The sequence below is a fragment of the Pseudopipra pipra genome, chromosome 25, assembly GCF_036250125.1.
Source record: "Pseudopipra pipra isolate bDixPip1 chromosome 25, bDixPip1.hap1, whole genome shotgun sequence".
Classification (NCBI taxonomy): Eukaryota; Metazoa; Chordata; class Aves; order Passeriformes; family Pipridae; genus Pseudopipra; species Pseudopipra pipra.
The window spans coordinates 3,284,230-3,308,505 of NC_087573.1; the positions used below are offsets into that span (position 1 = coordinate 3,284,230).

The 24,276-nt window shown below is 48.9% G+C and overlaps 3 protein-coding genes across 4 annotated transcripts; 1 reads left to right on the forward strand and 2 right to left on the reverse strand.

The window, feature by feature from the left end:
- Nucleotides 1-48: 48 nt before the first annotated feature.
- On the reverse strand, nt 49-1,281 carry C25H1orf74 (chromosome 25 C1orf74 homolog). Its single transcript, XM_064636164.1, has one exon. It carries the CDS (start codon nt 1,228-1,230, stop codon nt 358-360), a length of 873 nt encoding a protein of 290 aa, XP_064492234.1. The 5' UTR covers nt 1,231-1,281; the 3' UTR covers nt 49-357.
- An 861-nt stretch (nt 1,282-2,142) lies between these two features.
- On the reverse strand, nt 2,143-10,511 carry IRF6 (interferon regulatory factor 6). 2 transcript variants are annotated; one of them, XM_064635586.1, is made up of 9 exons: nt 10,358-10,490; nt 8,563-8,803; nt 6,748-6,924; nt 5,661-5,865; nt 5,057-5,179; nt 4,797-4,943; nt 3,592-3,984; nt 3,110-3,228; nt 2,143-2,729 (listed from the first exon to the last, which is right to left on the reverse strand). In XM_064635586.1, the coding sequence occupies exons 3-9, from the start codon at nt 6,919-6,921 to the stop codon at nt 2,508-2,510; spliced, it is 1,383 nt and encodes a 460-aa protein (XP_064491656.1). In that variant the 5' UTR covers nt 6,922-6,924; nt 8,563-8,803; nt 10,358-10,490; the 3' UTR covers nt 2,143-2,507. The 2 variants fall into 2 exon arrangements, with proteins under 2 accessions (XP_064491656.1, XP_064491655.1); XM_064635585.1 differs by lacking the exon at nt 8,563-8,803 and having other exon boundaries at nt 10,358-10,511.
- A 1,283-nt stretch (nt 10,512-11,794) lies between these two features.
- Nucleotides 11,795-23,320, forward strand: GUCA1B (guanylate cyclase activator 1B). Its single transcript, XM_064635748.1, has 5 exons — nt 11,795-12,452; nt 12,834-16,461; nt 18,574-18,723; nt 20,384-20,498; nt 21,104-23,320. The coding sequence occupies exons 2-5, from the start codon at nt 16,258-16,260 to the stop codon at nt 21,229-21,231; spliced, it is 597 nt and encodes a 198-aa protein (XP_064491818.1). The 5' UTR covers nt 11,795-12,452; nt 12,834-16,257; the 3' UTR covers nt 21,232-23,320.
- The last annotated feature ends 956 nt before the right edge of the window (nt 23,321-24,276 follow it).

A 24,276-nucleotide genomic window follows, 5' to 3' on the forward strand; every position in this document is an offset into this window, starting at 1 on the left:
TAAGTACAACACAGAGCCTCCAATAAACTTCATAAATTCAAAGTACCGTGGTGTTCAAAGTTTTTATTCACCCTCAGCTGCTCACAGCAAATAAATACACCCTTACAGGGTACAATCTGCAGGCAGGACCGAGGCTGCAGAGCAGCTGTGAGCACACACATCCACACTCTTGTCTTCTTTAAAGCACATGTATTTGTTGTGCCACTGGCCTGTGAGGTCAGGAGCATGAGACTGTCACAATTCAGCCTTTTGGTGCTCAGGGGCCAAGAGATGCAGTGGGTCACACACAGGGGAACTGGATCTTTTGCCTCGGTCCTCGATGTAAGAAAGGCCAAAAAGTCCAAGTTTGCTCATGTTTTACAAGGCAACTGCTGGAAGAGACACGACCTCGCTGGAAATGCAGAGATCCACAAAGTCACTCTGTGCACTGAATGCCTCCTTCAGCTCGTCACACCAGGCATCCAGCACCTCTCCCAGCTCCGTGTGGAGGCTCTCCGGGATGCTGAAGGAGTAAATCTGGACCCTGAGACCGTCCTTTATCCTGGGGCAGGAGGCCTGGACCGTGAACACCCTCAGCGGTGTCAGTGCCAGGCAGTTCTCGGCGCCCTCCTCCCCGGAGAAGGTGTACACCGCGGGGTACCCCAGCAGCACCCCCACCACGGGGCACAGGTTCCAGTCCTCGGGCACAACCTCGCTGCAGGACACCGGCCCGGCGCCGGCGGCCTCGGCATCCCGCAGGTGGTCCAGCAGGGAGGCGAGGTGGCCCTTGATGGCCTCGGCCTCCGGCGCCCCGCAGAGCGCGGGGCATCCCCTCCGGGCGGAGACATCCACGAAGGGCGCGGGGCGGGCGCGGAGCATCCCCTCCAACCTGCCGCGGGCCAGCCGCGGGTGCAGGAGCAGCGCCGAGCCCCCCATGCCCAGCACGTGGAGGCGGCTCGGGGCCAGCCCCGCAGCCCGCAGCCCGAGCAGGTACCGCCGCAGCTCGGCGGGTCCCGCGGCCCCGCAGTCCCAGAGCAGCGCCGGCTTCAGCCCCGCCGACACCGCCAGCACCTCCCCGGCAGCGTGCAGGGCACGGGCAGCCGGCAGCCGCCGCCTTGTCCTGCTCCCTGTGCCCTGAGCATCCCGAAATCCCAGAGCATCCCGAGGCCCTAGAGCATCCCGAGGCCCCAGAGCATCCCGAGCCGCCGCCACCAGCAGCGCAGGGGACAGGGCGCTGCCCCCGAGGGCCATGGACCTGGAGACACCGCAGGGCCCGCGGTTCCGGGGCGGGTCTAACCAAGCACGGCCCCGATCCCGGGGCGGGTCTAACTAAGCACGGCCCCGATCCCGGGGTGGATCTAACCAAGCACGGCCCCGATCCCGGGGCGGATCTAACCGAGCACGGCCCCGGGCGGAGCGACCTTCCCGGGCGGAGCCGTGGATAAGGAAAAGGCTGTTTGGGAGCAGAAATAGGGAGAAACGTCAGAGCTCGGGGAGGGAAGGGATGGGGGACGGCCAGAGGCAGCGCCCAGCGCGCAGAGCTGTGATGTGACATTACAGCTTCAGAGTCGCAGAGTGGTTTGGGTTGGAAGGGATTTTAAGTATCATCCCCTCCTCACATCTCCCCCTAGACCAAGTTGCTCCAAGCCCTGTCCAGCCTGGCCTTGGACACTTCTAGGGATGGGGCAGCCACAGCTTCTCTGGGCAACCTGTGCCACGGTCCTCAGAAAGCAGAATTTCTTCCCAATATCCAACCTAAATCTTCCCTCTTTTAGTTTAAAACCATTCCCCCTTGTCCTAACGCTCCATACTCTTGTAAAAAAATCCCTCTGCAGTTCTGTTGAAGCCCCTTCGTGTACTGAAGGGTGCTCTACGTTCTTCCCAGAGTCTTCTCTTCTCCAGGTGGCTTCTCTGAGTTTGCAGAGCTGGTTTTTTTTTTTTAAGACAAATTCCTGTGTCACCTGCTCCAGGTGACCCTGCCCTGGCAGGAGGGTTGCACTAGATGAGCTCCAGAGGTCCCTTCCAACCCTAGAAACTCTGTGATATATGCATTTACAGTGCCTGTGTATACACACCCCTATAAAAAAAAGCACAGTAGAAGAAGCATCAGCATCCCAGCTTGCTGCTACAGCCCAGTTAAAGAGAAAAAACTAGACAAGGTGATATTCTCCAGGCAGTTTTAATAGAGCAGATTATTTTCTTTTTCCCCCTCTAATGATCAAGTGCTTATATACAATGTATCAATAGCAGATTAAAAAAAAATATTACAGAATCGAAAATCTGATTTATACACAGGGGTGGCTTAAGCAAACAGCTGAAAAGGGTGAAGGAGTCAGAAGCATTCCTGTAATCCCCTCTGCTTTGAGGGCTTCCAAAACAAAAGCACCTATGAAATTATGGAATCAAGATGACCAGATTTACAGATTTTGTTTATTCAGGTGTAGGCAAGGCACTGGTTAAGAAACACTTTTCTATATGTACAACAGAAAGAAAACCCCCGGGGCAGAGGAGGCAAAGCCGGGGCTCTGTCACTGCGCCGGGAGCGGCTGTGCCATGTGCAGGGGGGGGGCCTGCATGGGCCACCCCTCCTGGTGGTTCTGCAGCAGCCTGTAGAGCTGCTTCAGGTGGGCCACGATGTTGTCCTTGATGTCAGGGGTGGAGATCTGCAGCCTCACGCTGCCGCTGTCGAAGGAGCGCGTGAAGTCACCCGAGAACATCTCGTAGATCATCCGGGCCACAACTGGGATGACCTGTTGGAGAGGAAGGCACTTGGTTTAGGCCAGTGGCACACAGAATATCCCCATTATTTTGCAGGAATCCCCCGTTCTGGATGCTGGGGGTGGTTTCCACAATGATCTAAAGAGCACTCACAGACTGATTCTATCCAACACGTGTAATGTTTGTATCTGCTCTCCCCAAACTCACCAGCCCTACTGGGGTTTTCCCAGTGTCAGAAGCCACAAGTCTCTGCTATCCTTGGGCACTGATCCAGAGACAACACACCAAACCCAACAAGGCTGGCACAGAAACACAGAATCAACTAGGCTGGAAGAGATCCTCTGAGATCCTCAAGTCCAACCTGTGACCAAACACCACCCTGTACGTGTCACCTCAGAGCCTCAGCTCCTACCTGCACCACAATCAGCTTCCTCTCCCTGGGCTTTCCATCAGGCCACTCTTCTCCAAAACAGAAGTAGATCTCATAGGGTGGCTGTTTCTCAATTTGTCCTTTCTGATGGGCAATCAGCTCTAGGAAGAAAAGCAGAATGATGCAGGGTTGTCCTCTGTCAGTTAGAAACACCCCACCCCACCTCCCTGTATCATCCCAGGTCCTGCCTACACACCTCTTACACATACACAATTACGTATTTTTTCTTGCACCCAAAGAGCTTTTTTTTTCTAAAAGCAAGGCCCTCCAATGTCTTTCAGAGCATTAAATGAGTGTACATTCCCTTTCTTATGCCACGCATCTGCTCCATGGAAGTCAGGGAGATGGTGGCCCCAACCCACACTCCACACACAAGCCAAACAAACAGTGCACCCAGACCAACCCCTTCCAGCAGTGCCCAGACCAGCACCCAAAGCTGTTTCCCAGAAGCAGAAGTTACCTACCGCTCAGGAATGTCTCCAGACAGAAGAGTTTGACTTTCTTCTGCCTCTCAATCAGGTTTGGTGTGGTGGAGGAAGGCGCACAGGGCCCGGACCAGTAGACCTTGCACTGGCAGAGCCGCACGGCGTAGATGGCGTGGCCGCTGACCTCCAGGATCAGCCCCCTGTCCATAACGTCCAGCAGCCGACTCGTGAAGATCTTCTGCTTCTCGTTGGTGATCTGCTCCGTTCCTGGAAACTTCACTTGCTCCAAACTGATGGGCCCAAAGAGCTCCTCCTGGTCTGGCATGGGGCCCAGCTCTCCGTAGAACAGTCTGCACCCCTGCGGGTTGCTCACGGTCGTCGTGGGTCCGGTCTCCTTCCCTCGGTACTCAAACTTGATTTCCAGGTCTGTCACTGAGAGAGAAACTGTCACTGTGGCTTTTCCTATGTGTTCAGCATCAGCAGCAGACACCTCATGGAACCATAGAATCACAGAAATCCTCAAATGGTTTGGGTTGGAAGGGACCTTAAAGCCCATCTCATCCCACCCCTGCCATGGGCAGGGACACCTTCCACTAGCCCAGGTTGCTCCAAGCCCTGTCCAACCTGGCCTTGGACACTTCCAGGGATGGGGCAGCCACAGCTTCTCTGGGCAACCTGTGCCAGGGCCTCACCACCCTCACAGGGAAGAATTTCTTCCTAATATCCAATCTAAACCTACTCTGTGAGTTTGAAGCCGTTCCCCTTGTCCTGCCACTCCATGTCCTTATGAAAAGTCCCTCTCTTTCTTGCAGGCTTCCTTCAGGTACTGGAAGGCCAAAATTAGGTCACCCCAAAGCCTTCTCTTCTCCAGGCTGAACAACCCCAATTCTCTCAGCCTTCCCTCACAGCAGAGCTGCTCCACCATCCCTCTCATCAACTTGGTGTCTCCTCTGGGCTCGCTCCAGCAGCTCCATGTCCTTGCTGTGCTGTTGTTCCCCAGAGCTGGAGGCAGCTCTGCAGGTGAGGTCTCACCTGAGGGGGCAGAGGGACTGAATCCCCTCCTCCCCTGCTGCCCAGGACAGGGTTGGCTTTCTGGACTGCAGCAACCCACTCTACAGTCACAGGAACATTCAAACTTTACACAGTTGTTGCAAACAAGTAAACAGCCACAGGACAAAAAGTGAAAACACTGGGGTTTTTTAAAGTACAAGGGCAGAAGCACTATTACAAACCCACACACATACTTGGCAGAGAGCTGATCCAGAGCTCAGGGCTGCTGAAGAAGTCGTGCTGCAGTGCAGTTGGGGGCATTTCCATATCCAGAGGTTCATTCTTTGGCCACACAGCTTCAGGGCTGCAGTTCTCTGCACTGCCTGGAGCCATTGGAGATTCTTAAAAAAAAAAAAAAAAGGCAACAGTTCTTCAATAAACCAAGATCTTACTTCAAGCATGCACCAATTTACAAATAAATAGCCCCAACAGTACATTAGTCTGTGCCACCAACCATTGATATTAAGAAATGGAAATGTCTCCTGAATAGGGACATGCTGAGATTGATTCAATTCCTCCTCCTCTTCATCATCAAGATCATTATCCTTTTCATCCCACGGAGCTGAGCCAGTGGAACCTGAAAACAAGCACATTCTTGTGGGTGGATGGTCAGTGTGAAACACTGTGATGCATTTCTTGAAAAAAACCCAATAAAATCTTCATATTGGTTGTGCACAGTATTGGATAATTATTTGTGTATTTTTCAAATATAAGTGAAAGGATAAATGTGATCTGTACAACACAATATTTTCAGTTTAATAAATAGTTCTAGAGAGCTAACAATAAAGTATTGATAAAGTAAGACACAGATAAAGTAAGATACAGTATTGCCAATATGAGACTGTTGAGCAGAGAGCACACAACTGTGTGCAGCTTTATTCATCTTAGTACTGGTATTAAAATATGCTTCAAGGTCCTCTTAGTTTAAGCCCAGGCTTACCCATGGCAGCTGCTCTCTGCTGCACACCAAGGCAGCTCGAGAGTTAATGCACAGAGGGGAAGGAATTGTTGGACAAATGCCTGCCCAGGAAGCAGCTCTGTGGCAGCAGGGCCCTCACCTGGATTAATGATTGATCCCTGGGACTGCGGGATGTCGCACACCTCATAAATTTTAATGGGGTTCATGGGCACCTCCTTGGTGCCATCGTACATCAAATTGAATTCCCGGCTTTTGTTGAGTGCACATCGGAGCTGGGCTTTCCACTTGGCAGGGTCTGGCTCATCCACTCCTTCCTGGTACTTCCCTGTTTCCACGGCCCATGCCTGGGGACAAAGTACACCGAGCTCAGGCCACAGCCATCTGCACAGAGCAGCTTTTATCAGGAACCAAGGCTTCCAAACAAATGCACTGCAAAACCCTTCTCCTGCACAAGTCTGAACCAGAGCTCCTCTGATAACCACAACAGAAATTCCCCCCCTTTAATAGCTCTTCCCCGTTAAAAGAAGGAGAAAGAAAAAAAAAAAAGGATGGAAATCCGAATTTCAGAAAATCATTAGCAATTCTGAACATGCAAAGTACAAACTGTAGAGGGTCATGCACAGAGTTTTTCTAGGTCTCTCAGGTTCAACAGCAGAAGTCATTTAGTGGAGCCATACACTGTGCAGGAGGAAGGGCTTGGTTAAAATGGAGTGCAAGGGCAGCCACAGATGTCCAGTGGCTCTCTCACCTCAAAAATCAGACTATCAGCCCAAGATGCTTCCAAGATAGAGGCCATAAATTCCTCCAAGGAGTGCAGGGAGTTATAATCAATCCCTTGGGATAAGAATATTAGTGGCAGCAGCGATGAGTGCTTGTGATGAGCTGGTGGTGGGACCTCTTCAGATTTATGTAACAGCATTTACTGGTTTGGTGCCAAGAGCAAGGCAGCTCCCACATCCTAAACCCAGCAGATGAAACAAGGAGCAGCAATCTTCCAGAGCCCAGGCCTCAGACACCATCTGGCCTTTGGTGGTTGGAAAGGGTTAAAGAACTCAACACCGACTCAGGCAGTGCCAACCTTGGCATCCAGGTGCACAAAGTGGCTTTTCTGAGGTCAGATAAATAGGATGAAATGTGCCTGGAAGCAGCTCCTGAGATGCCTGTCCAGCTCCTGGGCCAACAATCCAGCCCTCTGTCCCTGTGCCCCGAGCTCTGCCCTGCCTCACCTTGAAGATGGTGTTCTCCTCCTCGTGCTGGGGGCTGTGCCTGGTCGCGTGTTTCCAGGGGATCTGGAACCGCTTCGCTTCCCGGTTCAGCCAGATGAGGCCGGGATACATCCCACTGTCCACCTGGGCCACCAGCCACGGCTTCAGGCGAACCCTGCGCGGGTGCAACGCCATGGTCTGCAAGAGACAGGGATGGACAACCACTCACCCACCGCTCCAGCTCAGTCAGGACCCCAGTGCTCTAAAAACACCTGAACTCGTCCAGCGAAAAACCGCTGGATTACCGCTGGTATTTCTCGTGTTGCTGCACATTGAAACCACTCATTGGGACTCAGCTGGGCGACTCCTCTGCCAGCAGGAGTTACTCACACGTCACTGAGCGGGGACCAGGACTGTTACAAGGACAACAACTCGCTATTAAACCTTCCAGAGCGCGTTATTTGCCGTCGCCGAGCGCGCGGAGGGCGAGCCCCGAGCGAACCCGAGCTGCAGATAAAGCCACGAACAAGCCACAGCAAGAACAGGCAGCAGAGTTTCCAAAGCCTCAGCAAAGGGGCCGAGCCGATCTCGTGCTCCTTTTCAGTCCTGTCAGACCTGCCATCGAGGAGGAGGGAAAAACTCACAGGTGCTTTAGCCCAGCTGGGGTGGAAGGGGCTGTTTTATCCCAGAGACAGACGTGCCTCCCAAAGTCATTTTATGGCTTTTTCACGAATGCCCTGAAAGCAGCATAATCGTTGGCAAACACCACTGACCTGTAATAACCAGGATGTTTATCCAGAAGGACATGAACTGCAAGTCTGCCCTGCACTCCTGCTAAAAAATCGAGTGCTGTTTACTTAATGTTTTCGTTTAAGTAGCCCCGTGTTGCCGACACAGTTGCAGCCAACCAACAATATTTTCCTTGTGTAGAACAAAGCCAAACAAACAAAATTAACGCACGTCCCTCTGCAAGGCCAGGAAACATTCAGTGTCTTTGAATTTTAGCAGGGGACTTCTACACGTGCTTAGGAGCTGCATCCCCCATATTCCTTTGTAAGTCTTGAAACAGAGGTGAGAAATTACAAATATTCCCATTAATAAAGCAGTTACAGGTTAAGTAAAACCTTTGCCATAAGCCCTGAATACTGCTGCAGGAGTTGCAAAATATGTCTAGTAGCAGAGATGGAGAAGATTAAAAAAATCCTATCCAAGAACTAGTCTAGGAACAGGTTTTATTTGTTCAAATACCTGTAGATCCCATTCAGATGCAAGTGCTCACACAAAATTAATCCAAACACAATTTAGTCTATCTGTTAAACAAAGAAAATATTCAGCTTCAACTGCAAATCATCTTTAAATAATAGTTTGAAAATGTGTGGGCACATTAGCAGAGTGTTTCCCAGGAGTTGCAAAGGATCAGGAAGCAATCATCAAAATTATTCTATGCTCCTGAAACTCTGCTGTGTTAGTTCTCCATGTCAGAAATGCCCTCAGAATTAAACTTTGCAGCGTGTTTGCAAAGACACAAAGTCCAGAATCAAAAGCAAAAGCACATATGGATTTCTCTTGGAAAGGAAAAAAAAAAAAGTGGCATTTTAACAAAAAATCCTTCCCAAGGCTCATTTCCACCGCCTCTTTTACACTTCACTTTACAAGCAGTCCCTTCTAACAACAAACGCTGCATTTGCAAGGCCAGCAGTGAATTCAAACCCACAGAAAGAGAAGAGAAATTAGTGCCCCTCTCAGAGCAGACGAGTCGGGTGCCGAGGGCTGGGCTCGATCGGCCCGGCCCGCAGACAGCGCCTGTCAGTGCCCGGCATTACAATGCTTTATGACCTTTTATCACCGAGGACTTGTTGACACAATAACCGAGAGCAAATCAACTTGAATCCCACTGCTGGGCTCAGACGGTGAGTCAGCCTCTTACAAACTTCAACTTCGATCCGGGAGGGCTGGGGGGGCCAGTAATGCCGGAGACTCCGGGAATGTCTTCTCACTACTCCTGGGATTTGCCAAGGGAGGGTTGGCCCTCACTCCGGACCCAGGGATCCTCCAGTTCGCTTCATTCCCACTCGATCTGGATGGTGTGTGGGGATAATTAGCACATCCCTGTGTAATGCACGGTCAGCGATGTAATTATTCCCTGTACCCTAATTATTATTTAATAAGTCTGACACTTCTCCTTGGGAGAGGAGACTGTCACCCCGACGAGAACAACTTCAGCAAACTCGGGAAGGGAGCAAACATCCTGCAGCCACTTCCCCAGGACAGCAGAGCAGTGACCAAGGTCAGGGACAGCCTGTGGTGACTCTCGGGGCCCTGGAGTGGTGCCAGAGAGCCCAAAAACACACGGTGCACCAGGAAAACGCGGCCTGAAGCCCGGCTGGGCTTTGCTGCACAGATGCTTTCACTCTCCGCCTGCACTCCCAAATATATTCAGTGTTCCTGCTCCACCTTGTCCATTAAGCCTCTGAAGAAGGAAGGGTCTTCTCTGGGTTCGACACCACAGCCCCCGTTCCTTGCTTGTTACCTTTGATTACATCACCCTGTACCTCATGGATCTGTATCCGTTTTTACAAAGACAAACGTTCCCACGGAGAAACTGAATTTCCATCTGACACTTAATCACCTCCCTACACCGGGAACCCAGAGCTCCCACATTTCCGAGATCTCTACATCTCTCTTCTCCCATCCACCGGCGCCCCCCCCTCCACAACACATCTGAACACGGTGAATTCTCCCAATTCCCAGTCACGATCAACTCTCACAACTCCCAGTCAGTCACGATCAACTCTCCCAGTTGCCAGTCACGGTGAACTCTCCCAATTGCCAGTCACGGTGAACTCTCCCAATTGCCAGTCACGGTGAACTCTCCCAATTGCCAGTCACGGTGAACTCTCCCAATTGCCAGTCACGGTGAACTCTCCCAATTCCCAGTCAGGGTGAACTCTCCCAATTCCCAGTCACCGTGAACTCTCCCAATTCCCAGTCACCGTGAACTCTCCCAATTCCCAGTCACGGTGAACTCTCCCAATTCCCAGTCACGGTGAACTCTCCCAATTCCCAGTCAGGGTGAACTCTCCCAATTCCCAGTCACCGTGAACTCTCCCAATTCCCAGTCACCGTGAACTCTCCCAATTCCCAGACCCTGCAGCCCAACCTGGAAACCCCAGCCCTCTACCGCGGGCCCGGCAGCCCATTAAGTTGGAAGGGGCACGAGTTGTTCCAGTGCTGGTTTTTGGAGTGATAACAGCAGCGGCCGAAGCGGGTGGGGGGCAAACACCACCCTCGCCCTAACTTTAGGCCTCGCTTTACCCCGACCTGAAAGGCGTAGCCCGGGGCTAGGACCGATGGGGAAGGGAGCCATAAATTGCCATTTTCAGCGGGCTCTGCCCTCCCGGCTGCCCGCGGAGCCGCACGAACCCCCCTGGCACCACCACCCCCGCCCCCCCCGCCCATCCCGCCGGGATCGGGGCGCTCCCGCCGAGCCGCCGCCCTTCCATCCCCCGAGCCCCGCGCGTCCTGCCGGCTTCTCCCCCCTGCCCGGGTCCCCGCTCCGCCCGGGAGCTGCGCGAAGGGCGGATCCCGCGGCCGCTCCCGTCCCGTCGCATCCCATCCCCGCGCCGCTCACCCGCTCCGTCCGTCCGTCCGTCTGTCGGTGCCGCCGGCGGGTCGGGGAGCGGCTCCGCGCCCGCGGGGGCTCTGGGGCCGCCCCGCGGGGCCCGCGCGTGGGCTCGGGGAGCGCCGCGGCCGCGCACACTCAGCGCCCGCCCCGCCCCGCCCTCACCTGCCCAGGTGAGCCCGGCGCAGCCGCAGCGCCCGCCCCGCCCACGGGCACCGCGGGGGGAGAGGGGAGGGGGCCTTTGCTTGCCCCCCCCCCCAAAAAAACCTGGAAGGAGCATCCGAACCACCCCCTCCTTCTAGAGAGACCCCCTTCCCTTCAAAATGGGATGTTTAGGGGAAAAAAAATTCATTTTAGGCTGGTTTCTCCTCCCCGTTTTAAGTGGAATATTTGGGAAAATTAGTTTCCTTTTAAACGGGATTTCCCCCCCCCCTTCAAATGGAATATCTAGGAAGTAAAATTTCTTTTTAAAACTTCCCCCTCCCTTTTTAAATGGAATATGTAGGAAGTAAAATTTCCCTTTAAAACTCCCCCCCTTCATTTTAAATGGAATATATAGGAAGTAAAATTTCTTTTAAAAACTTCCCCCTCCCTTTTTAAATGGAATATGTAGGAAGTAAAGTTTCCTTTTAAAACTCACCCCCCTTTTTAAATGGAATATCTAGGAAGTAAAATTTCCCTTTAAAACTCCCCCCCTCACTCTAAATGGAATATGTAGGAAGTAAAATTTCCTTTTACAACTTTTTTCCCCCCATTTAAAATGGAATATCTAGGAAGTAAAATTTCCTTTTAAAACTCTCTCTCCCCCCCCCCTTTTAAATGGAATATGTAGGAAGTAAATTTTCCCTTTAAAACTTCCCCCCACCCTCCTTTTAAATGGAATATCTAGGAAGTAAAATTTCTTTTTAAAACTTCCCTCCCTCTCCATTTTAAATGGAATATCTAGGAAGTAAAATTTCCTTTTAAATGGGATATATGTATATTTTTTCCCCTTTTAAATTGAATATCTAGGAAATCAAATTTCCTTTTAGATGGGAAATATTTCTTTCCTTTTAAAATGAATATTTAGGATATAAAATTTCCCTTTAAATGAGGTATATTTTTGCCTTGTAAGTTGGATATTTAGGAGTGAAAATTACCTTGTAAATGGGAATTTTTTTTCCTTTTAAATGGAATATTTGGGAAAGAAAATTTCCTTTTAAATTTGACGCTTTTTTTTTCCGGTTTAAATGGAATATTTTGGAAAGAAAACAAAACATTCCTGTTTGGGTTTTTTGGTTGGTTTTTTTTGCCATTCGAAGCATATTCTGCCGAGTTACAGAATCACAGAATCATTAAAGGTGGAAAAGCCCTCTAAGATCATCCAGTCCAACCATTAACCAGCACTAAACCAGGTCCCACAGCGCCACATCCACGTGTTTCTGGAACTCTTCCAGGGGCTGTGACTCCACCACTCCTCTGGCTCTCCCATTCCAGAGCTTGACCATCCTCTCAGTGAAGGAATTTTCCCTGTTATCCAACCTAAACCCCTTCCCTGCACAACCTGGGGCCATTTCCTCTTGTCCTAAATGAATCCATAAAAATCCATATACGGGATGAAGTAAAAACTAAAGTCACCTCTGATGAACACAAAGCCACGGGAATGCAGTTTTTTCTCTGGAAAACATAAAAAATATTCCTCTTTCCCACTCCATCCCTGCTCTGGGATCACACCTACCCCTGGGAAGGGGCTCAGCAGCATCTCCCCCCTGGTCCCTGCTCAGTCTCCCACCCTCCAGCCTCACATCTTATTTATTTTCCTCGTAGGTGGAGAGCTGTGACTCAGTGGTGAATCTTGGTTTCAAGGATCACACAATACTTTACCAGCCAGTTTCAATGAACCAGAAAAAAAAATTAAAAAAAGAAATAAAAAAAATTGGGAATTTCCCTTTTCCTTCCCATCTGTGGTGACTACGGAGAGTGCAGAGTCCTGCCTTTGGAAAGGCTGACTGACATCCACAGCTCAGGGCTTGGAGCTGTGCAGGATTTTGGAGATCTTCACACACAGAAAAGGCAATTCAACGTTTTTCTTGGAAAGTTTGCCTTGCAGGTTGCCAAGTGCAAGGTAAATATCTCAGGCTTCATTCACTCAGCACGGAGTGCCACTCAGGGATAACATTAGCAGGAGTTTGTCAGCACATAATACAATCTTCCTGCCAATAAACAGGAGACAAAAGGTGACACTCCAAGGTCAGCGTGTTGGGTGACAGTGAAAATGGGGGGTGAGATGGGTTTGGTTGGTTGTACTTTAATATGTAAACCAAGGGACAGCTGCTCCTGCAGTGCAGTGTAATAATACATATATTACATCCCCCCTGGTGCTGTTCCTGCTGTATAAAAGCGTGCAACGGGATGGGCAATCTTGGGAGCAACTGGGAAGAGACACAGGGAGGTGTTGGGCTGAACTCCCAGCCCAACTATAAAAGGATCTTTGATCTCTCCTCAGATGGCTCAGCACAAAAGCTGCCGTTCATCCTCCCCACATTCCTGCTGTCCACGCCTCCCTCCCGCCTGGAGACAACGGGGACATTTAAGGATGCTTCAGGTTTGCTTTGTTTGTGGTTGGATGCTCGGGGAGCTTTGGGGATGACACCAGCAGTGATGCTGCTCCCTGTCCTGCACTCCCTGGCTGGAGCAGTGGGAGCTGCCCTGGGCACAGTTTTGCTCTTTCTGGGCCCACTGGAAGGAGAGTTGAGATGCTCAACCCACAGGAGGGGTCTCGGGGCAGGCCAGGGCTGGGGGATTTAAAATAAGGGAGTAACGTGGCAAAACAACCAGGGGAGGGCTCCTCGGGTCTCATTCTGCCTCCAGTTTGACTGAAGTTGGTCCCCTCATCCCTGCCAGCACCCTGCTGCCTCTGTCCCAGCCTCCACTGCCTTCCCAAGCAGCAGCAGATGCCAAACAAATGAGTCTTCCCAGCTCTCTGCAGGGTTTGGTGGTTTTTTTTTTTTCCCTCTTGAGTTTCTCCCAGCTCTGCTGGAGCGTGTGGCAGCATGTTGGGGACTGAGCTGACAGGAAATAAGCTGTCTTTTTTCCATGCTCTTGGCTGGGAAACTCCACAGCTTTGGAGCTGTATAGGTAATAATTCTGGGATAACTCATTAGGCAGGACATGTAATCAGATGTTGCCTGTTGGTAACTAATCATCCAAAGTGTTCATTCTGACAGGACATACACAGCATTGATGCTGCTCCTTCAGGCAGCCAAAAAGGACCAACCTCTTCATGGTAGCATTTTCTAGAAAGAATTATTTTTATTTTTACTTCTCTCTGCCTATATTTACCTCTGCCTGCACCGTTTTTTCGAATCAAATTAAGAAATCCTTTGGCTGATAAACTGTCCCTGATAAAGTGACACTGTGCTGGCTGAGAGACTCCTCCAGTGCAGTCTGCAGAGCACACACCACCACGAGAGGATGTGCAGAGGAATTTTCATACCAGGAGCTATAGGATTTACTTTATTTCACTGCCAAATTAGTATCACTGCTTTTATCAACGCGATTGTGTGTCATGATACCTGCAAGAGCAGCAGCCAGGCTTTGTAACCCGGGCCTCTTGCAGCCCTTTGTTCCTGGCTGGAGGAGATTGCAGCCATCAAAACAAAAGAGGAACCATTTTCTCTCCTGGGAACAGATCACCGAGTTCCCATTAAGGCAAAACAAAATTATGCAATGAGTCAAGGCAACAGTGCTGGGCATGTGGAGTCTTGTTGAGTGCTCTGAGCACTCACATTCCAGCAGGCAGCCTCCCCGTGCAGGAGAGCAGCACGAAATGGTGGGAGGCTCCAAAGGGCACATCCAAAACTCCCCAGGTGTGCAGGAAAAGAGAGGTGAGTCCTCAGGTGTGCAGGAAAAGAGAGATGAGTCCTCCCCACCCCTGTCCTGGCAGCACCTCTGTGGCCTGGGAGCTGTTTGTGACCCTGAGAGAACTCATGTCCTCACCAGATACTACCTAAGATGACTAGAAAAATTACATAAAATAATTTGTAAACACCACTGTGGCTGCCACAGGCTTCTTTCCAGTGGGTTTAGTTGAGAGGAAAACACTGGGGGATGGATTTGCTGTTATTTTTCCTGATGAGCCAGAACCTCAAGCTGCTCTGCTGTGGAAAAGAGATCTCAGAGTCAGGGGCTGAAGCTTGGCTGAAGCATTCACAAAAGGAAGGATTGAGTTCATTGAATGTGTTGAATTCCTCTAGGCACGAGGATTGAAAACACAATTCCTCTACATTATTGCTAAAAATATTTTAATTAAAATAGAATAGTCTTTCTGGCAACTTCTCTGGCCCTTCCCATCCATGGGATGCTTCTGCTCAACTGTCTATATCCTCTTTTTGCTTTTCTCTTGAGTGAAACCACTCATTGCCTGGGTTCACTTAAATGTAAAAATGTAGAAGCATAAAGTTATACTATACATGTAAAAGTGTAAAGTTAAAATCTCTGGATTTTGCAGGAATATCCCTGATGGAATACACATGGAATATCACTGATGGGTTACTCAGAGGTGTGAGTGGACTCAGAGCAAACCCTGTTCCTCCAGTGCAGCATGAATTGCTCTACTGTTCTGCAATATCAAATTTTAGCCTGATTCTTAGCCAGTATTCTTCCTTGTGAGAGACTCTTATTACAAAACCAAGCCAAAAAAAAAAAAAAAAAAAAAAGGAAGATCCAAAAAAAGTGAGCAGCTTAAATCCTTCAGGGCCTCAGCATTAGAATAAGGGAGTCCATTGTTTCCTATTAATGCTGCTCCAATCCTCTTAATAAAGATAACAGGCTGGCTTGGGCACATTTATAGCTACAGGTCATTCTTTCCAGCTGACACAGATAATGGTTGGACTCAGAACAATTGGTCTGATGTGGGTAAAAGCTGGTGGGCTCCTGGAAGAGAAGGAAGGAGGGCTGGGTGGTGTAAAGAGAGAGGAGGGTCTGAGCTGTGGCTGTTGCTGAGCAGGCAGAGGTCAGGGGGTATCTGTAATAAAAGCAATAAGCAAAGTTCAGTGGGAAGGGGGGACTGGAGTGTTTCCGTGGATAAAGGCACTAAAGAGGGAAAAGGGGATAAAGGGGAACTCTTAAAAATAAGGAAATAAACTGTTCCTGTTATTTTTAACTTAAGGTTCTAAGACTGAATTGTGAAAATAAGAGGAAAATGTGGTTTTGTACCTATTTACTGGTTCTCTCACCCATTTTGTATAGAGCACAGCCTATAGCAGGTATTCAATTAAATTAATGCATTAGCAGGTTTTTTTCACGGGAGTGCTTGTTTTTTTTCAGGATTTCCTCCCTGCAATTGTTATTTGTTCTTATGCCTCATCTCACTAAAGCAGTTGAGTCACCCCCCCCCAAGCCAGCATTGAAAAAAACTAATGTTATTTCCCTTAAAATCCTTTTTTTTCCCCTTTGAAAATCTGCAGTGTGTAAAAAGGGACCCTCAGCTCTCAAATTCTTTGCCACGAAGGCATTAATGCATAGAAAGCCTCTGACCCTCTGGAGTTTGTTTCTAAATAGGGCACAGCTCAGAACATCTGAAGGTCTCTGGGGCTCATAGGAGGGAATCTCCTAATGATCTTAGTTACTTTTATACCTGCCTGAGACCAGAGTGCTCCAGTGCAGAGAGGCAACCCTGAGATCACCCAGTGAGCACCAGGAACTGGAGCAGTGAGAACTCGGGAGAGAAGGGGGCAAGAAGAAGATAAAACACCAAGAAAAGAAGGTGAAATAACCACACGCAGAATTAACATCGAATAAAGGCACAAGGCAGCCAGAAGAAAAATAGGAAGGAAACAGCAGCTAAAGGATATTACAAGCAAAGGAATTTGGGAAGGTTTTCCTTCTTTTCCTTCTGTTTTTGTTGGGTGTTTTTTTTAACCTGCAAAATGGGACAGCAGTTTACCAACGCTGAAGGGGAGCAAGGGGAGATCGACGTGGCAGAACTGCAGGAGTGGTACAAGAAGTTCGTGGTGGAATGTCCCAGTGGGACCCTCTTCATGCACGAGTTCAAGAGGTTCTTCGGGGTCCAGAACAACCAGGAGGCAGCAGAGTACGTGGAAAACATGTTCAGAGCTTTTGACAAGAACGGGGTAAGTGGTGAGGGGTTTTTACAGTTGTTTGTGTCATGATTTGTGTGTCTTTTCCTGGGATTTGCAGGTGTTTCAGTGCAGTGCTCACCCTTCCTGGCACTGAGGCATGAGGAGGAGCACAGGCTGCACTGGCCTGGGAGGGACTTATCTTCTCCTAAATCTCTACCCAAATTAAGATCAGAGTGTCCCCTTAAAGGACTAAGGCTGGATTAAAAGGTTGAATTTTAGCGGTGTCACATTTTGAGACAGTGCTGTTGAAAGATCCTCAAACAGCCAAGATTGCTACATGGAAAAATTATTTATCTGCTGTGATAAAGGGGGAATTACAGTGGAGGAAATTCCTGCTCAGGCTTGCTATATGTTGGAGGGAGTGTGTTTCTATATGTATATATATAGCATGAACAGGTGGTATATAACAAAATATTGATTTTAGCTTGGCTTTCCAAAAGCAAAGGAATGCTGAACAATTCTGACATTCTGGTTTTGATTCCCTTTGCTGTATTTGTCATCAGGCACCTGGAAAAAAGTGGGCTTTCTGGTTTAGTCACAGTTCAGACATACCCAGGCTCTGCTGCCAAAGGCAGCCTAACACTGGCCTGGGATATTTTAAGTACTTAAAATAATGTCACACAGTTGCTTTTCTCATCTAGACATGGGTAAGCAATGCTTGCCAAGTGGTTCAATTCTTTTTTCCTGAATCTTTTGATCCTATACCAGCTGTGGGGTTGTTTGTTGCTGTGTATTAATACAGGAGAAGGGGAGACAAAGTCAGTCCTCTCTGACAAACTGATTTCCCTCATGCTCCCTTTGAAACCAGTGGCAAAATCACAGTGGGGTGGCAACAAAAGTCAGTTTGTGAGAAAGGATAAAAAAACCCCTATGGAATATGTGGGCAGGTCAGACTTGTCTCAGAATCTGAAGCTGGAAAAACCCACATTCCTGGGAAAAAAAGAAAAAAGAAAGAAAGAAAAGTTCAGGTCCCAAATTTTGTTATGAAAGTTATGCAGAGCAAACAATGTGCACAACAGATGAAGTCCCATTCCTAGTTAATAGGAGCTTTCCTAACAAGACAAAACCCCCTGTCTTTAAGGGATGCTGATATATAAAGAGCACTAAATTTAGGCAGGGAGTTTGTTTGAATATCCTGAGGGTATCTAATCAGTTGATCAGGACCTAACGACCCAAAGGATTATTGGTAATACAATAAGAAGATGGAAACAACTTCTCAATTGTCTTTTCCTGCTCTCTGGGCAGCACAAGCAGTTGTTGCTCCCAGGGGCTGTGGAGCATTTTGGTGCCTGTGGGGACAGGGGCTCACCCAGCCCAAAATCTCCCAGGGGTTTGCTGAGGGTGGGGAGGGCTGGGAGGTGCCCAAGGGGCCCTGGGGAGGGTGTGGATCTTTATGAGGACCATATTCCAGAGTGCCCTGAATCCCTTCAGGGTGAGGTTTTTAGGAGGATGAATATCCTGGTGTAAATCCTTTATTGGGGGTGTTCTTGCTGCCTTCTTCAGATTGGTGACATGTCCATTGTTGAATCCTTCCTCAGCTCAATCAAGATAAAACCAGACAGAAGGGTGGGGAAAGGGGTGATGGTTGGGTGCTCAGCAGTGAGGCAGCTGAGGTCACTGAGAATCTCTTCCCCAAAAAGCAAATGTCTCCTGCACTGATCCTCATCCTCAAGGCCAGGTTGGACAGTTTGGAGCAACCTGGGCTAGTGGAAGGTGTCCCTGCCCATGGCAGGGGGTGGAATGAGAATGACCTTTAACGTCCCTTCCAAGCCAAATCATTCTGTGATTCCCTGATCAGGTCATTTTGTGGGGCATTTAAATCTCTAATTTCTGCAGTTTGACAGGTGTCCCCCCCCCTTATTGCACTGCTTTGCAGGAGAATTGCTTTGCTCCCCACTGTCACACTCCTCAGAGGGGCTTGGCTGTGCCTACTGGTGGTGCTGAGCTGGCACAAACCTCCTTTGAAGTGCCAAATAAACAGCTGTCCCATTGGAATACCTTTTTGGCAACTTCAATCCAGGTTTTCTAGAGCTTTCAAAGCAGTTTTCTATCAACTCATACCCAGTTAAGTGTCATCCAGCTGCTGCTTTTCTGTCTCCCCAGGATAACACCATTGATTTTCTGGAATATGTAGCTGCCTTGAATCTTGTTTTGAGAGGAAAACTGGAACACAAGCTGAGGTGGACGTTCAAAGTGTATGACAAGGATGGGAATGGCTGCATAGATAAACCTGAGCTGCTGGAAATCGTTGATGTAAGTAGGCATTGCTTCATCTCCTCTTTAAGCAATCACTGTTCTTTGGCAACATAATGATGTGTGTGGGGCTTGTGATAATCAGGATTCAAGGATGGTGATGGAGTGAAAATGCCTGACCTTTGGGGAAAGGGTTCTGTGCTCAGTGGTTTGGAGCCTGGTGGGGTGTCTGAGGGGTCTGTTATACCCCCTGTGGGCAGCCTGGCCCTTGCTGCTCTGTCCAGGGATCCTGTATCTCTGCCCTGCCTTTCCTTTCAACCCCTTCACACCAAGATTCATTGCATTGGAAGAGGGTTTCACTCCATGCCCCTTATAGGAGCTGTTTTCTGCCTGAGTAGCTGGTGAGAACACACTGAGAGGCACAAATTAGTACAGAAATCCATTTTTAATGGTTCCTTTCTGGGTTCCTGCAGTTCTGCACTTAGATTTGATCAGTGACTGTGTGAAGGTCTGACAAGAGGCACTTAGGTGATTCTGTGATTTGATTAGCAAGGTGGGAGCTGGTCTCTCCTCCCAGGTAGCAAATGATAGAGCAGGAAGAACTCACCTCAAGCTGCACCAGGGGAGACTTATTAGATTGGTTATTAGAGAAAACTTATTCACTGAAAGGGTTCTCCAGTGGTGAAGTCACCATCCCTGGAGGGATTTAAAAGCCATGTAGATGTGGCACTTGGGGACATGGTTTAGTGGTGAACAGTGCTGGGCTAACAGTTGGACTGAGTGATCTTGAAGGTCTTTTCCAACCTGAACCATCCTCTGGGGCTCAGCAGACAGTCAGACCCAGGGGGCCTGTGCTCTTACTTGATGTGAATACCTTGGTGCTTGTGCTGGAGCACCTCAGGTGCTGCTCCCCCTGCACAGCAAGGCCTGGGAGGCTCAGTCAGTGGTTACCACACGTTCTAGGATCTCAGGGGAAAGGCAATATCAAGAACACATCAGGAATGGAACGTGTGGAAAGCAGATTTTGGCTGGGAAGCGTGAGCAGGTGGTTACCTGCAGCCCCAGGTGTGGGGGAATCGGGTCAGCCTGTCTGGGGCATATCCCATTTTAGTCTTGAGGTCAGCTAAGAACTGCAAGAACTGTGTAAGGCCACTGCTAATCCCCTCTCTGGGGTGACTTTAGACAAAACCCTTCAGCCTAAGGAGTAAAGGTGACAGTGAACAGGTGGCTGTCAAGGGAGGAATAGATAAAATCTGACCCTTTCCCATGGTAAAGTGGAACAGAAGCTGTGGGTCAAAACACGTGCTAATACAGGCTTGATCTTGCAGCTTGGGCACAAGTTCCCTGGGAGAGAGAGGGCTGGGTAAGTCCAGCTGTGCCTGGCTTTGGATGTTAGCAAAAAAATCCTGGTAGAGTCAGATGACTCTCCCATCTGTGAAACTCTCACTTTGTTCTTTGCAAAGGAACCCCGAGGTGTGACCAATACATGTGAGGAAAACAGGAGGGCAGCAGTTTCAAAGAGCAGCTGAGGTAAATCTGCAGCCTGTGTGGGTGTAAGGTCAGAGGTTTCATTCCAGATCTGAGGCTGCTGAGTGGCAGAGCCTACCAGAGAGGTCAAACCCACAGCCTTTGAGAAAGACCTTCACAGTGTTGGGATGATAATGGAGTTCACTGCTTTTCACTTTCCAGTTCTTCTCTTAATTTGTGAACATCTTTTCAGTCTATCTACAGGCTGAAGAGGGCGTGTTGGTCTGACACGGAGGACAGGACCCCACTGCTCACCCCAGAGGAGGTTGTAGACAGGATATTTGAGTTAGTGGATGAGAATGGGGATGGTAAGTGATCAGTGGCACAAATTGCATTCGTGTCTAATGAGAGGTACCTGTGCTGGGCAGGCTGGCTCTGACTGTGGCTCTCCAGAAATCCCTTGGGACTATTGTGTTGCTCAGACACCCCGGGTTTGGTTCTGCTCTGTTTGATAGAATCAAAAGTAACTTGGTGGAGGAGGGTGACATAATTATTGTTATTTTAATACAGAGGAGTCACTGTTCTGTGTGGATTTTGATGCCACACAGATCTCATCCTCTGAAAGCCCCAAGAGCCAGAGGGCAGGTCCTGGTCTCAGCACAAATAACCTGAATAAAGACAATGGTTCCAAACTGGGGCTTGCAGGATCAGACTTGCAATCCTGGAGAAGCCTGGGGGAGCTACTGAGACATTTCATGTCTCTTGTTCTGATGGGGCAGGTGAATGCACTGGCCACAGCTTGTGGTTTGTCTTTCAGAGCCCTGGCCTGAACCAGGTGGGGGAATGAAGCAAGCTCTTGTCTGATTAGCATATTATCTGGAACAGGGATGGTATTTGCTTCCTGCCTTCTTCTTCTTCTCTTATCTCTCCCCTTTTGACTCTGCATCTTGTGTCCCCCTCATCTCATCCACAGGGCAGTTGTCTCTTGATGAGTTCATTGACGGAGCCAGGAAAGACAAGTGGGTGATGAAGATGTTGCAAATGGATGTGAACCCCGGGGGTTGGATCACTGAGCAGAGGAGGAAGAGTGCTGCACTTTGAGAAAATTCAGCTTTGGTACAGCTGAAAGTGTGATGCTGACTCCAAGTGTGACTCTTCCTCTAGGGTGGTAGGGACTTTCCCTTGTAATCCAATCTCAGCATCCAGATGAAAACTTGGATGGTTTAAGAAGCCGTATCTCGACCTAAAACCCACGTGCTGCTGGTACCCAGAGACTATTTTTGGCCCATGAATAAGTCTTTCTGTGTGCACAGTACTGTGTTTGCCAGTTCTGGTTTTTGGTTACACCCCAAGGAACAAACTTTTTTTTTGTGGCTTCCTGCAGCAGATCCTGAGCAGGGTTTTAGTCTGAGGACAGACAGGATGGGGAGATAAGAAAGCCAGGCAGTGGTCCTGGTGTTTGCATCACTCAGAGATACAACACGTCAAACCACCAGTGGCACCAACAGAGGGGCTCTGGCAGGTGTCAGACATCCAGGATGTCTGGGTGTGTATTTTGTAGCCTATAATGTCAAATTAGGGAAGACCAACAGGTTGCTGAGTCCAAAAATGAGAATTGGACTAGAGCAGTAGCCAAGGCACCACACAGAGCTGAGGGAAACAATGCATGGGCTGGAGAGGGGGAGCAGTAACTCCTTCCCCTCCCTCCTGTGCACCAGAGTCTGCTCCTTCTGCCTGTCCAGAGGGTCTCTGAGGGGCTGGATAAATGCTGTTCTAAACACTGAGCAGCACAGGAATTGCTCCTCTTCAGGGCCCCATTTAGAGGACAGAAGGGCACAAGTGGGACTGGGCTCCTTTTGAGCCCTTGGTTTTTAGGGAATCATCACTCTGGAACAGCTTCTGCTCTGTGAAGGGTGGGTGAGCTCCAGGAGCTCCAGGGCTTTCACTGCACTGGGGAAAGTTTTGTGTGGAAGCAGAGATAAAGGGGAGAGCAGAGTTTTGGTTGGCAGTGTCTCTGCAGTGAGAGGGTTTGTGCTGCTTTATTGGCAGGACCACCCAATCCTAAATCACAGGATGGTTTGGGTTGGAAGGGACCTTAAAACTCCTCCAGTTCCAACCCCTTGTCACGGACAGGGATGCCACTCTCTAGATCAGGTTTCTCCAAGCCTTGTCCAGCCTGGCCTTGAAAAGAATAGAAAAAGTGACAAAAATCCGAGTTATGAAGCAGTACAGTGGTTTTACACTGGACTTAATTTAACCACAGATACAAAATTCACACACGTTGCAGGCTGAGCTCTGCTGTTTTAACCCATATTTCTACATGTATGTATGTGGAAAAACAATTTGGGTTGAATCAATATTTTGGGTCGTCTTTATTGGATTTACTGGCTCATTTACAAGAAAAAATTAATCAGGAAAAAATAACATGAGTTTGCCTGTTTTATTTTAATTTTCCCCTGGGGTCAGTGGACCAGGTCATACCAATGAAACGATTTACAACCCCTTTTTCGTGGCCTTTAATTAGGAGTGTACTATCTGTCGTTAGTTGATTAGTTTGCTGGTTTGTGGTCTTGACAGTTTAGCCAGTGTTTAAATTCAGGGACATGAGGAAGTGTTCAGGATAAGGCACAATCAGTGCTAGAGTTCAAATCATAGAGATTTCCACTTCAAAATAGCCTTTCTAAGAGTTCTCTGTAAATACACACTAGTCTGTGCTGTGCTTACTTATCAGAGCTGATTAGACTCCTGGTTTATGCTGCTCTTTCAGGCTCTTTCAAGTCAATAGTTTATCAGCCAAAGATCTGACAGAAAAATCTCACTTCTGACTCGAGAGCCTGCGTGAAAACATTCACTTCTGTGAAATGTGAATGAAAACATTCAACTTGTGGAGAAATGTTTTCATTAGAGGATCCAAATCTCTAATTCCTTGAATTTCAGCATCTCTGAAACTCTGCTTCTTGCACGGTTTTGAAGTGGCTGTTTAGTTACTGTAGTTGCACGTTGCTGGTTGACTTCAATGCTTTAAATTCTCTAATCCTGCTCAGCCCCAAGCACTGGAGGGGCTGTTTGGTGGGCTCATGCCAGCACCCCTCTCCTGGGGTGCAGAGGGCACCCAGCACTGAGCACTTGCACAGCCCTTGGTAGGAATTTTCTAACACACGACTTGAATAAAGAAATATTTATTAAAACCCTTTGCTTCGTAGCATTTGTTTCTTTACTGAGCATGGAAGTGAAGACCTGTGTAAGCACCCAAGCCTCTGAGTGAAACTGTAGCCTGTGAGGCTGAAATATTGAATTTAGGGGAGGTGTTGGTGTGAGAGCTGGGTAAGACAGAGATAAGGCAGAGATGACGACGCTGCTGCAGAGGCAGAGCAGGGAATGAGTCTCCTCTGTTTAACTTTCCTGTGATGGCAGCAAAAAGCACAACAATATGAGTAAAAAAATGATATTTCTCAATGGAATTTGAAATGGGTGCTTAAAATAAAGTGAGCTGCCAGTGCTGCAGATGCCCCCACTGTGACCCTGCCAGGGCTGAAGCAGGAACCCTGAGGAATTTAGGGCTCAGGAGCTGGATGTTTCCACCTCCTCTGGCCTGGGCAGATCTGGGATGGACACAGTGGATATAGTTGTGTCAGTGCTGGCATAACCCAGTGGAAAATTGTCCCTCTTCCTGATTGTGTAATCTTTTGTCAAGGAATCACAGGCTGCTTTGGTCTTAGTCCTATTTTTAAATCCATAGGTATAAACACCCTGATCTCTTCCCAAACTCAACTCAACGTTTGCAGCAAGCTGTTGATGTCAGGCATTCTGCATAATCCGTTTTCCAGACTTACAGCCCGGCTAGAATTGGATTTGGCTGATCGGATTTCTTTCGGGGCTAAATTTGGCAACGGGACGGCTTGGAAAAGGCAAATGCCATGTGATTTTTCTGGGCTACCATCTGCTCCCAATGCTTGATGCCCCTGAGGTTGGGCAGGTTTCAAGGTGGAACAGTCAGGTTAGAAAGCTGGAAGATGCATTCCTGGAGAAACTGCTGAGCAGCAGAAATAAAAGGCTGAGAGGGAAAGAGGATCACTGCACCCAGCTCTGTGCTTAGGCTGGCTCTGGGTCCCTAAAATGATGTTCAGAGAGGGGAGGCTCATCCCT

Coding starts and splice junctions, on each gene's coding strand:
- GUCA1B (XM_064635748.1), top strand. CDS start 16,258: ATGGGACAGCAGTTTACCAACGCTGAAGGGGAGCAAGGGGAGATCGAC. Junction 18,724..20,383: donor AGCTGCTGGAAATCGTTGAT/GTAAGTAGGCAT, acceptor ACATCTTTTCAG/TCTATCTACAGGCTGAAGAG. Junction 20,499..21,103: donor AGTGGATGAGAATGGGGATG/GTAAGTGATCAG, acceptor TCTCATCCACAG/GGCAGTTGTCTCTTGATGAG.
- C25H1orf74 (XM_064636164.1), bottom strand. CDS start 1,230: ATGGCCCTCGGGGGCAGCGCCCTGTCCCCTGCGCTGCTGGTGGCGGCG.
- IRF6 (XM_064635585.1), bottom strand. CDS start 6,921: ATGGCGTTGCACCCGCGCAGGGTTCGCCTGAAGCCGTGGCTGGTGGCC. Junction 4,944..5,056: donor TCCATTTCTTAATATCAATG/GTTGGTGGCACA, acceptor TTTTTTTTTAAG/AATCTCCAATGGCTCCAGGC. Junction 3,985..4,796: donor CTGGATCAGCTCTCTGCCAA/GTATGTGTGTGG, acceptor TTTCTCTCTCAG/TGACAGACCTGGAAATCAAG.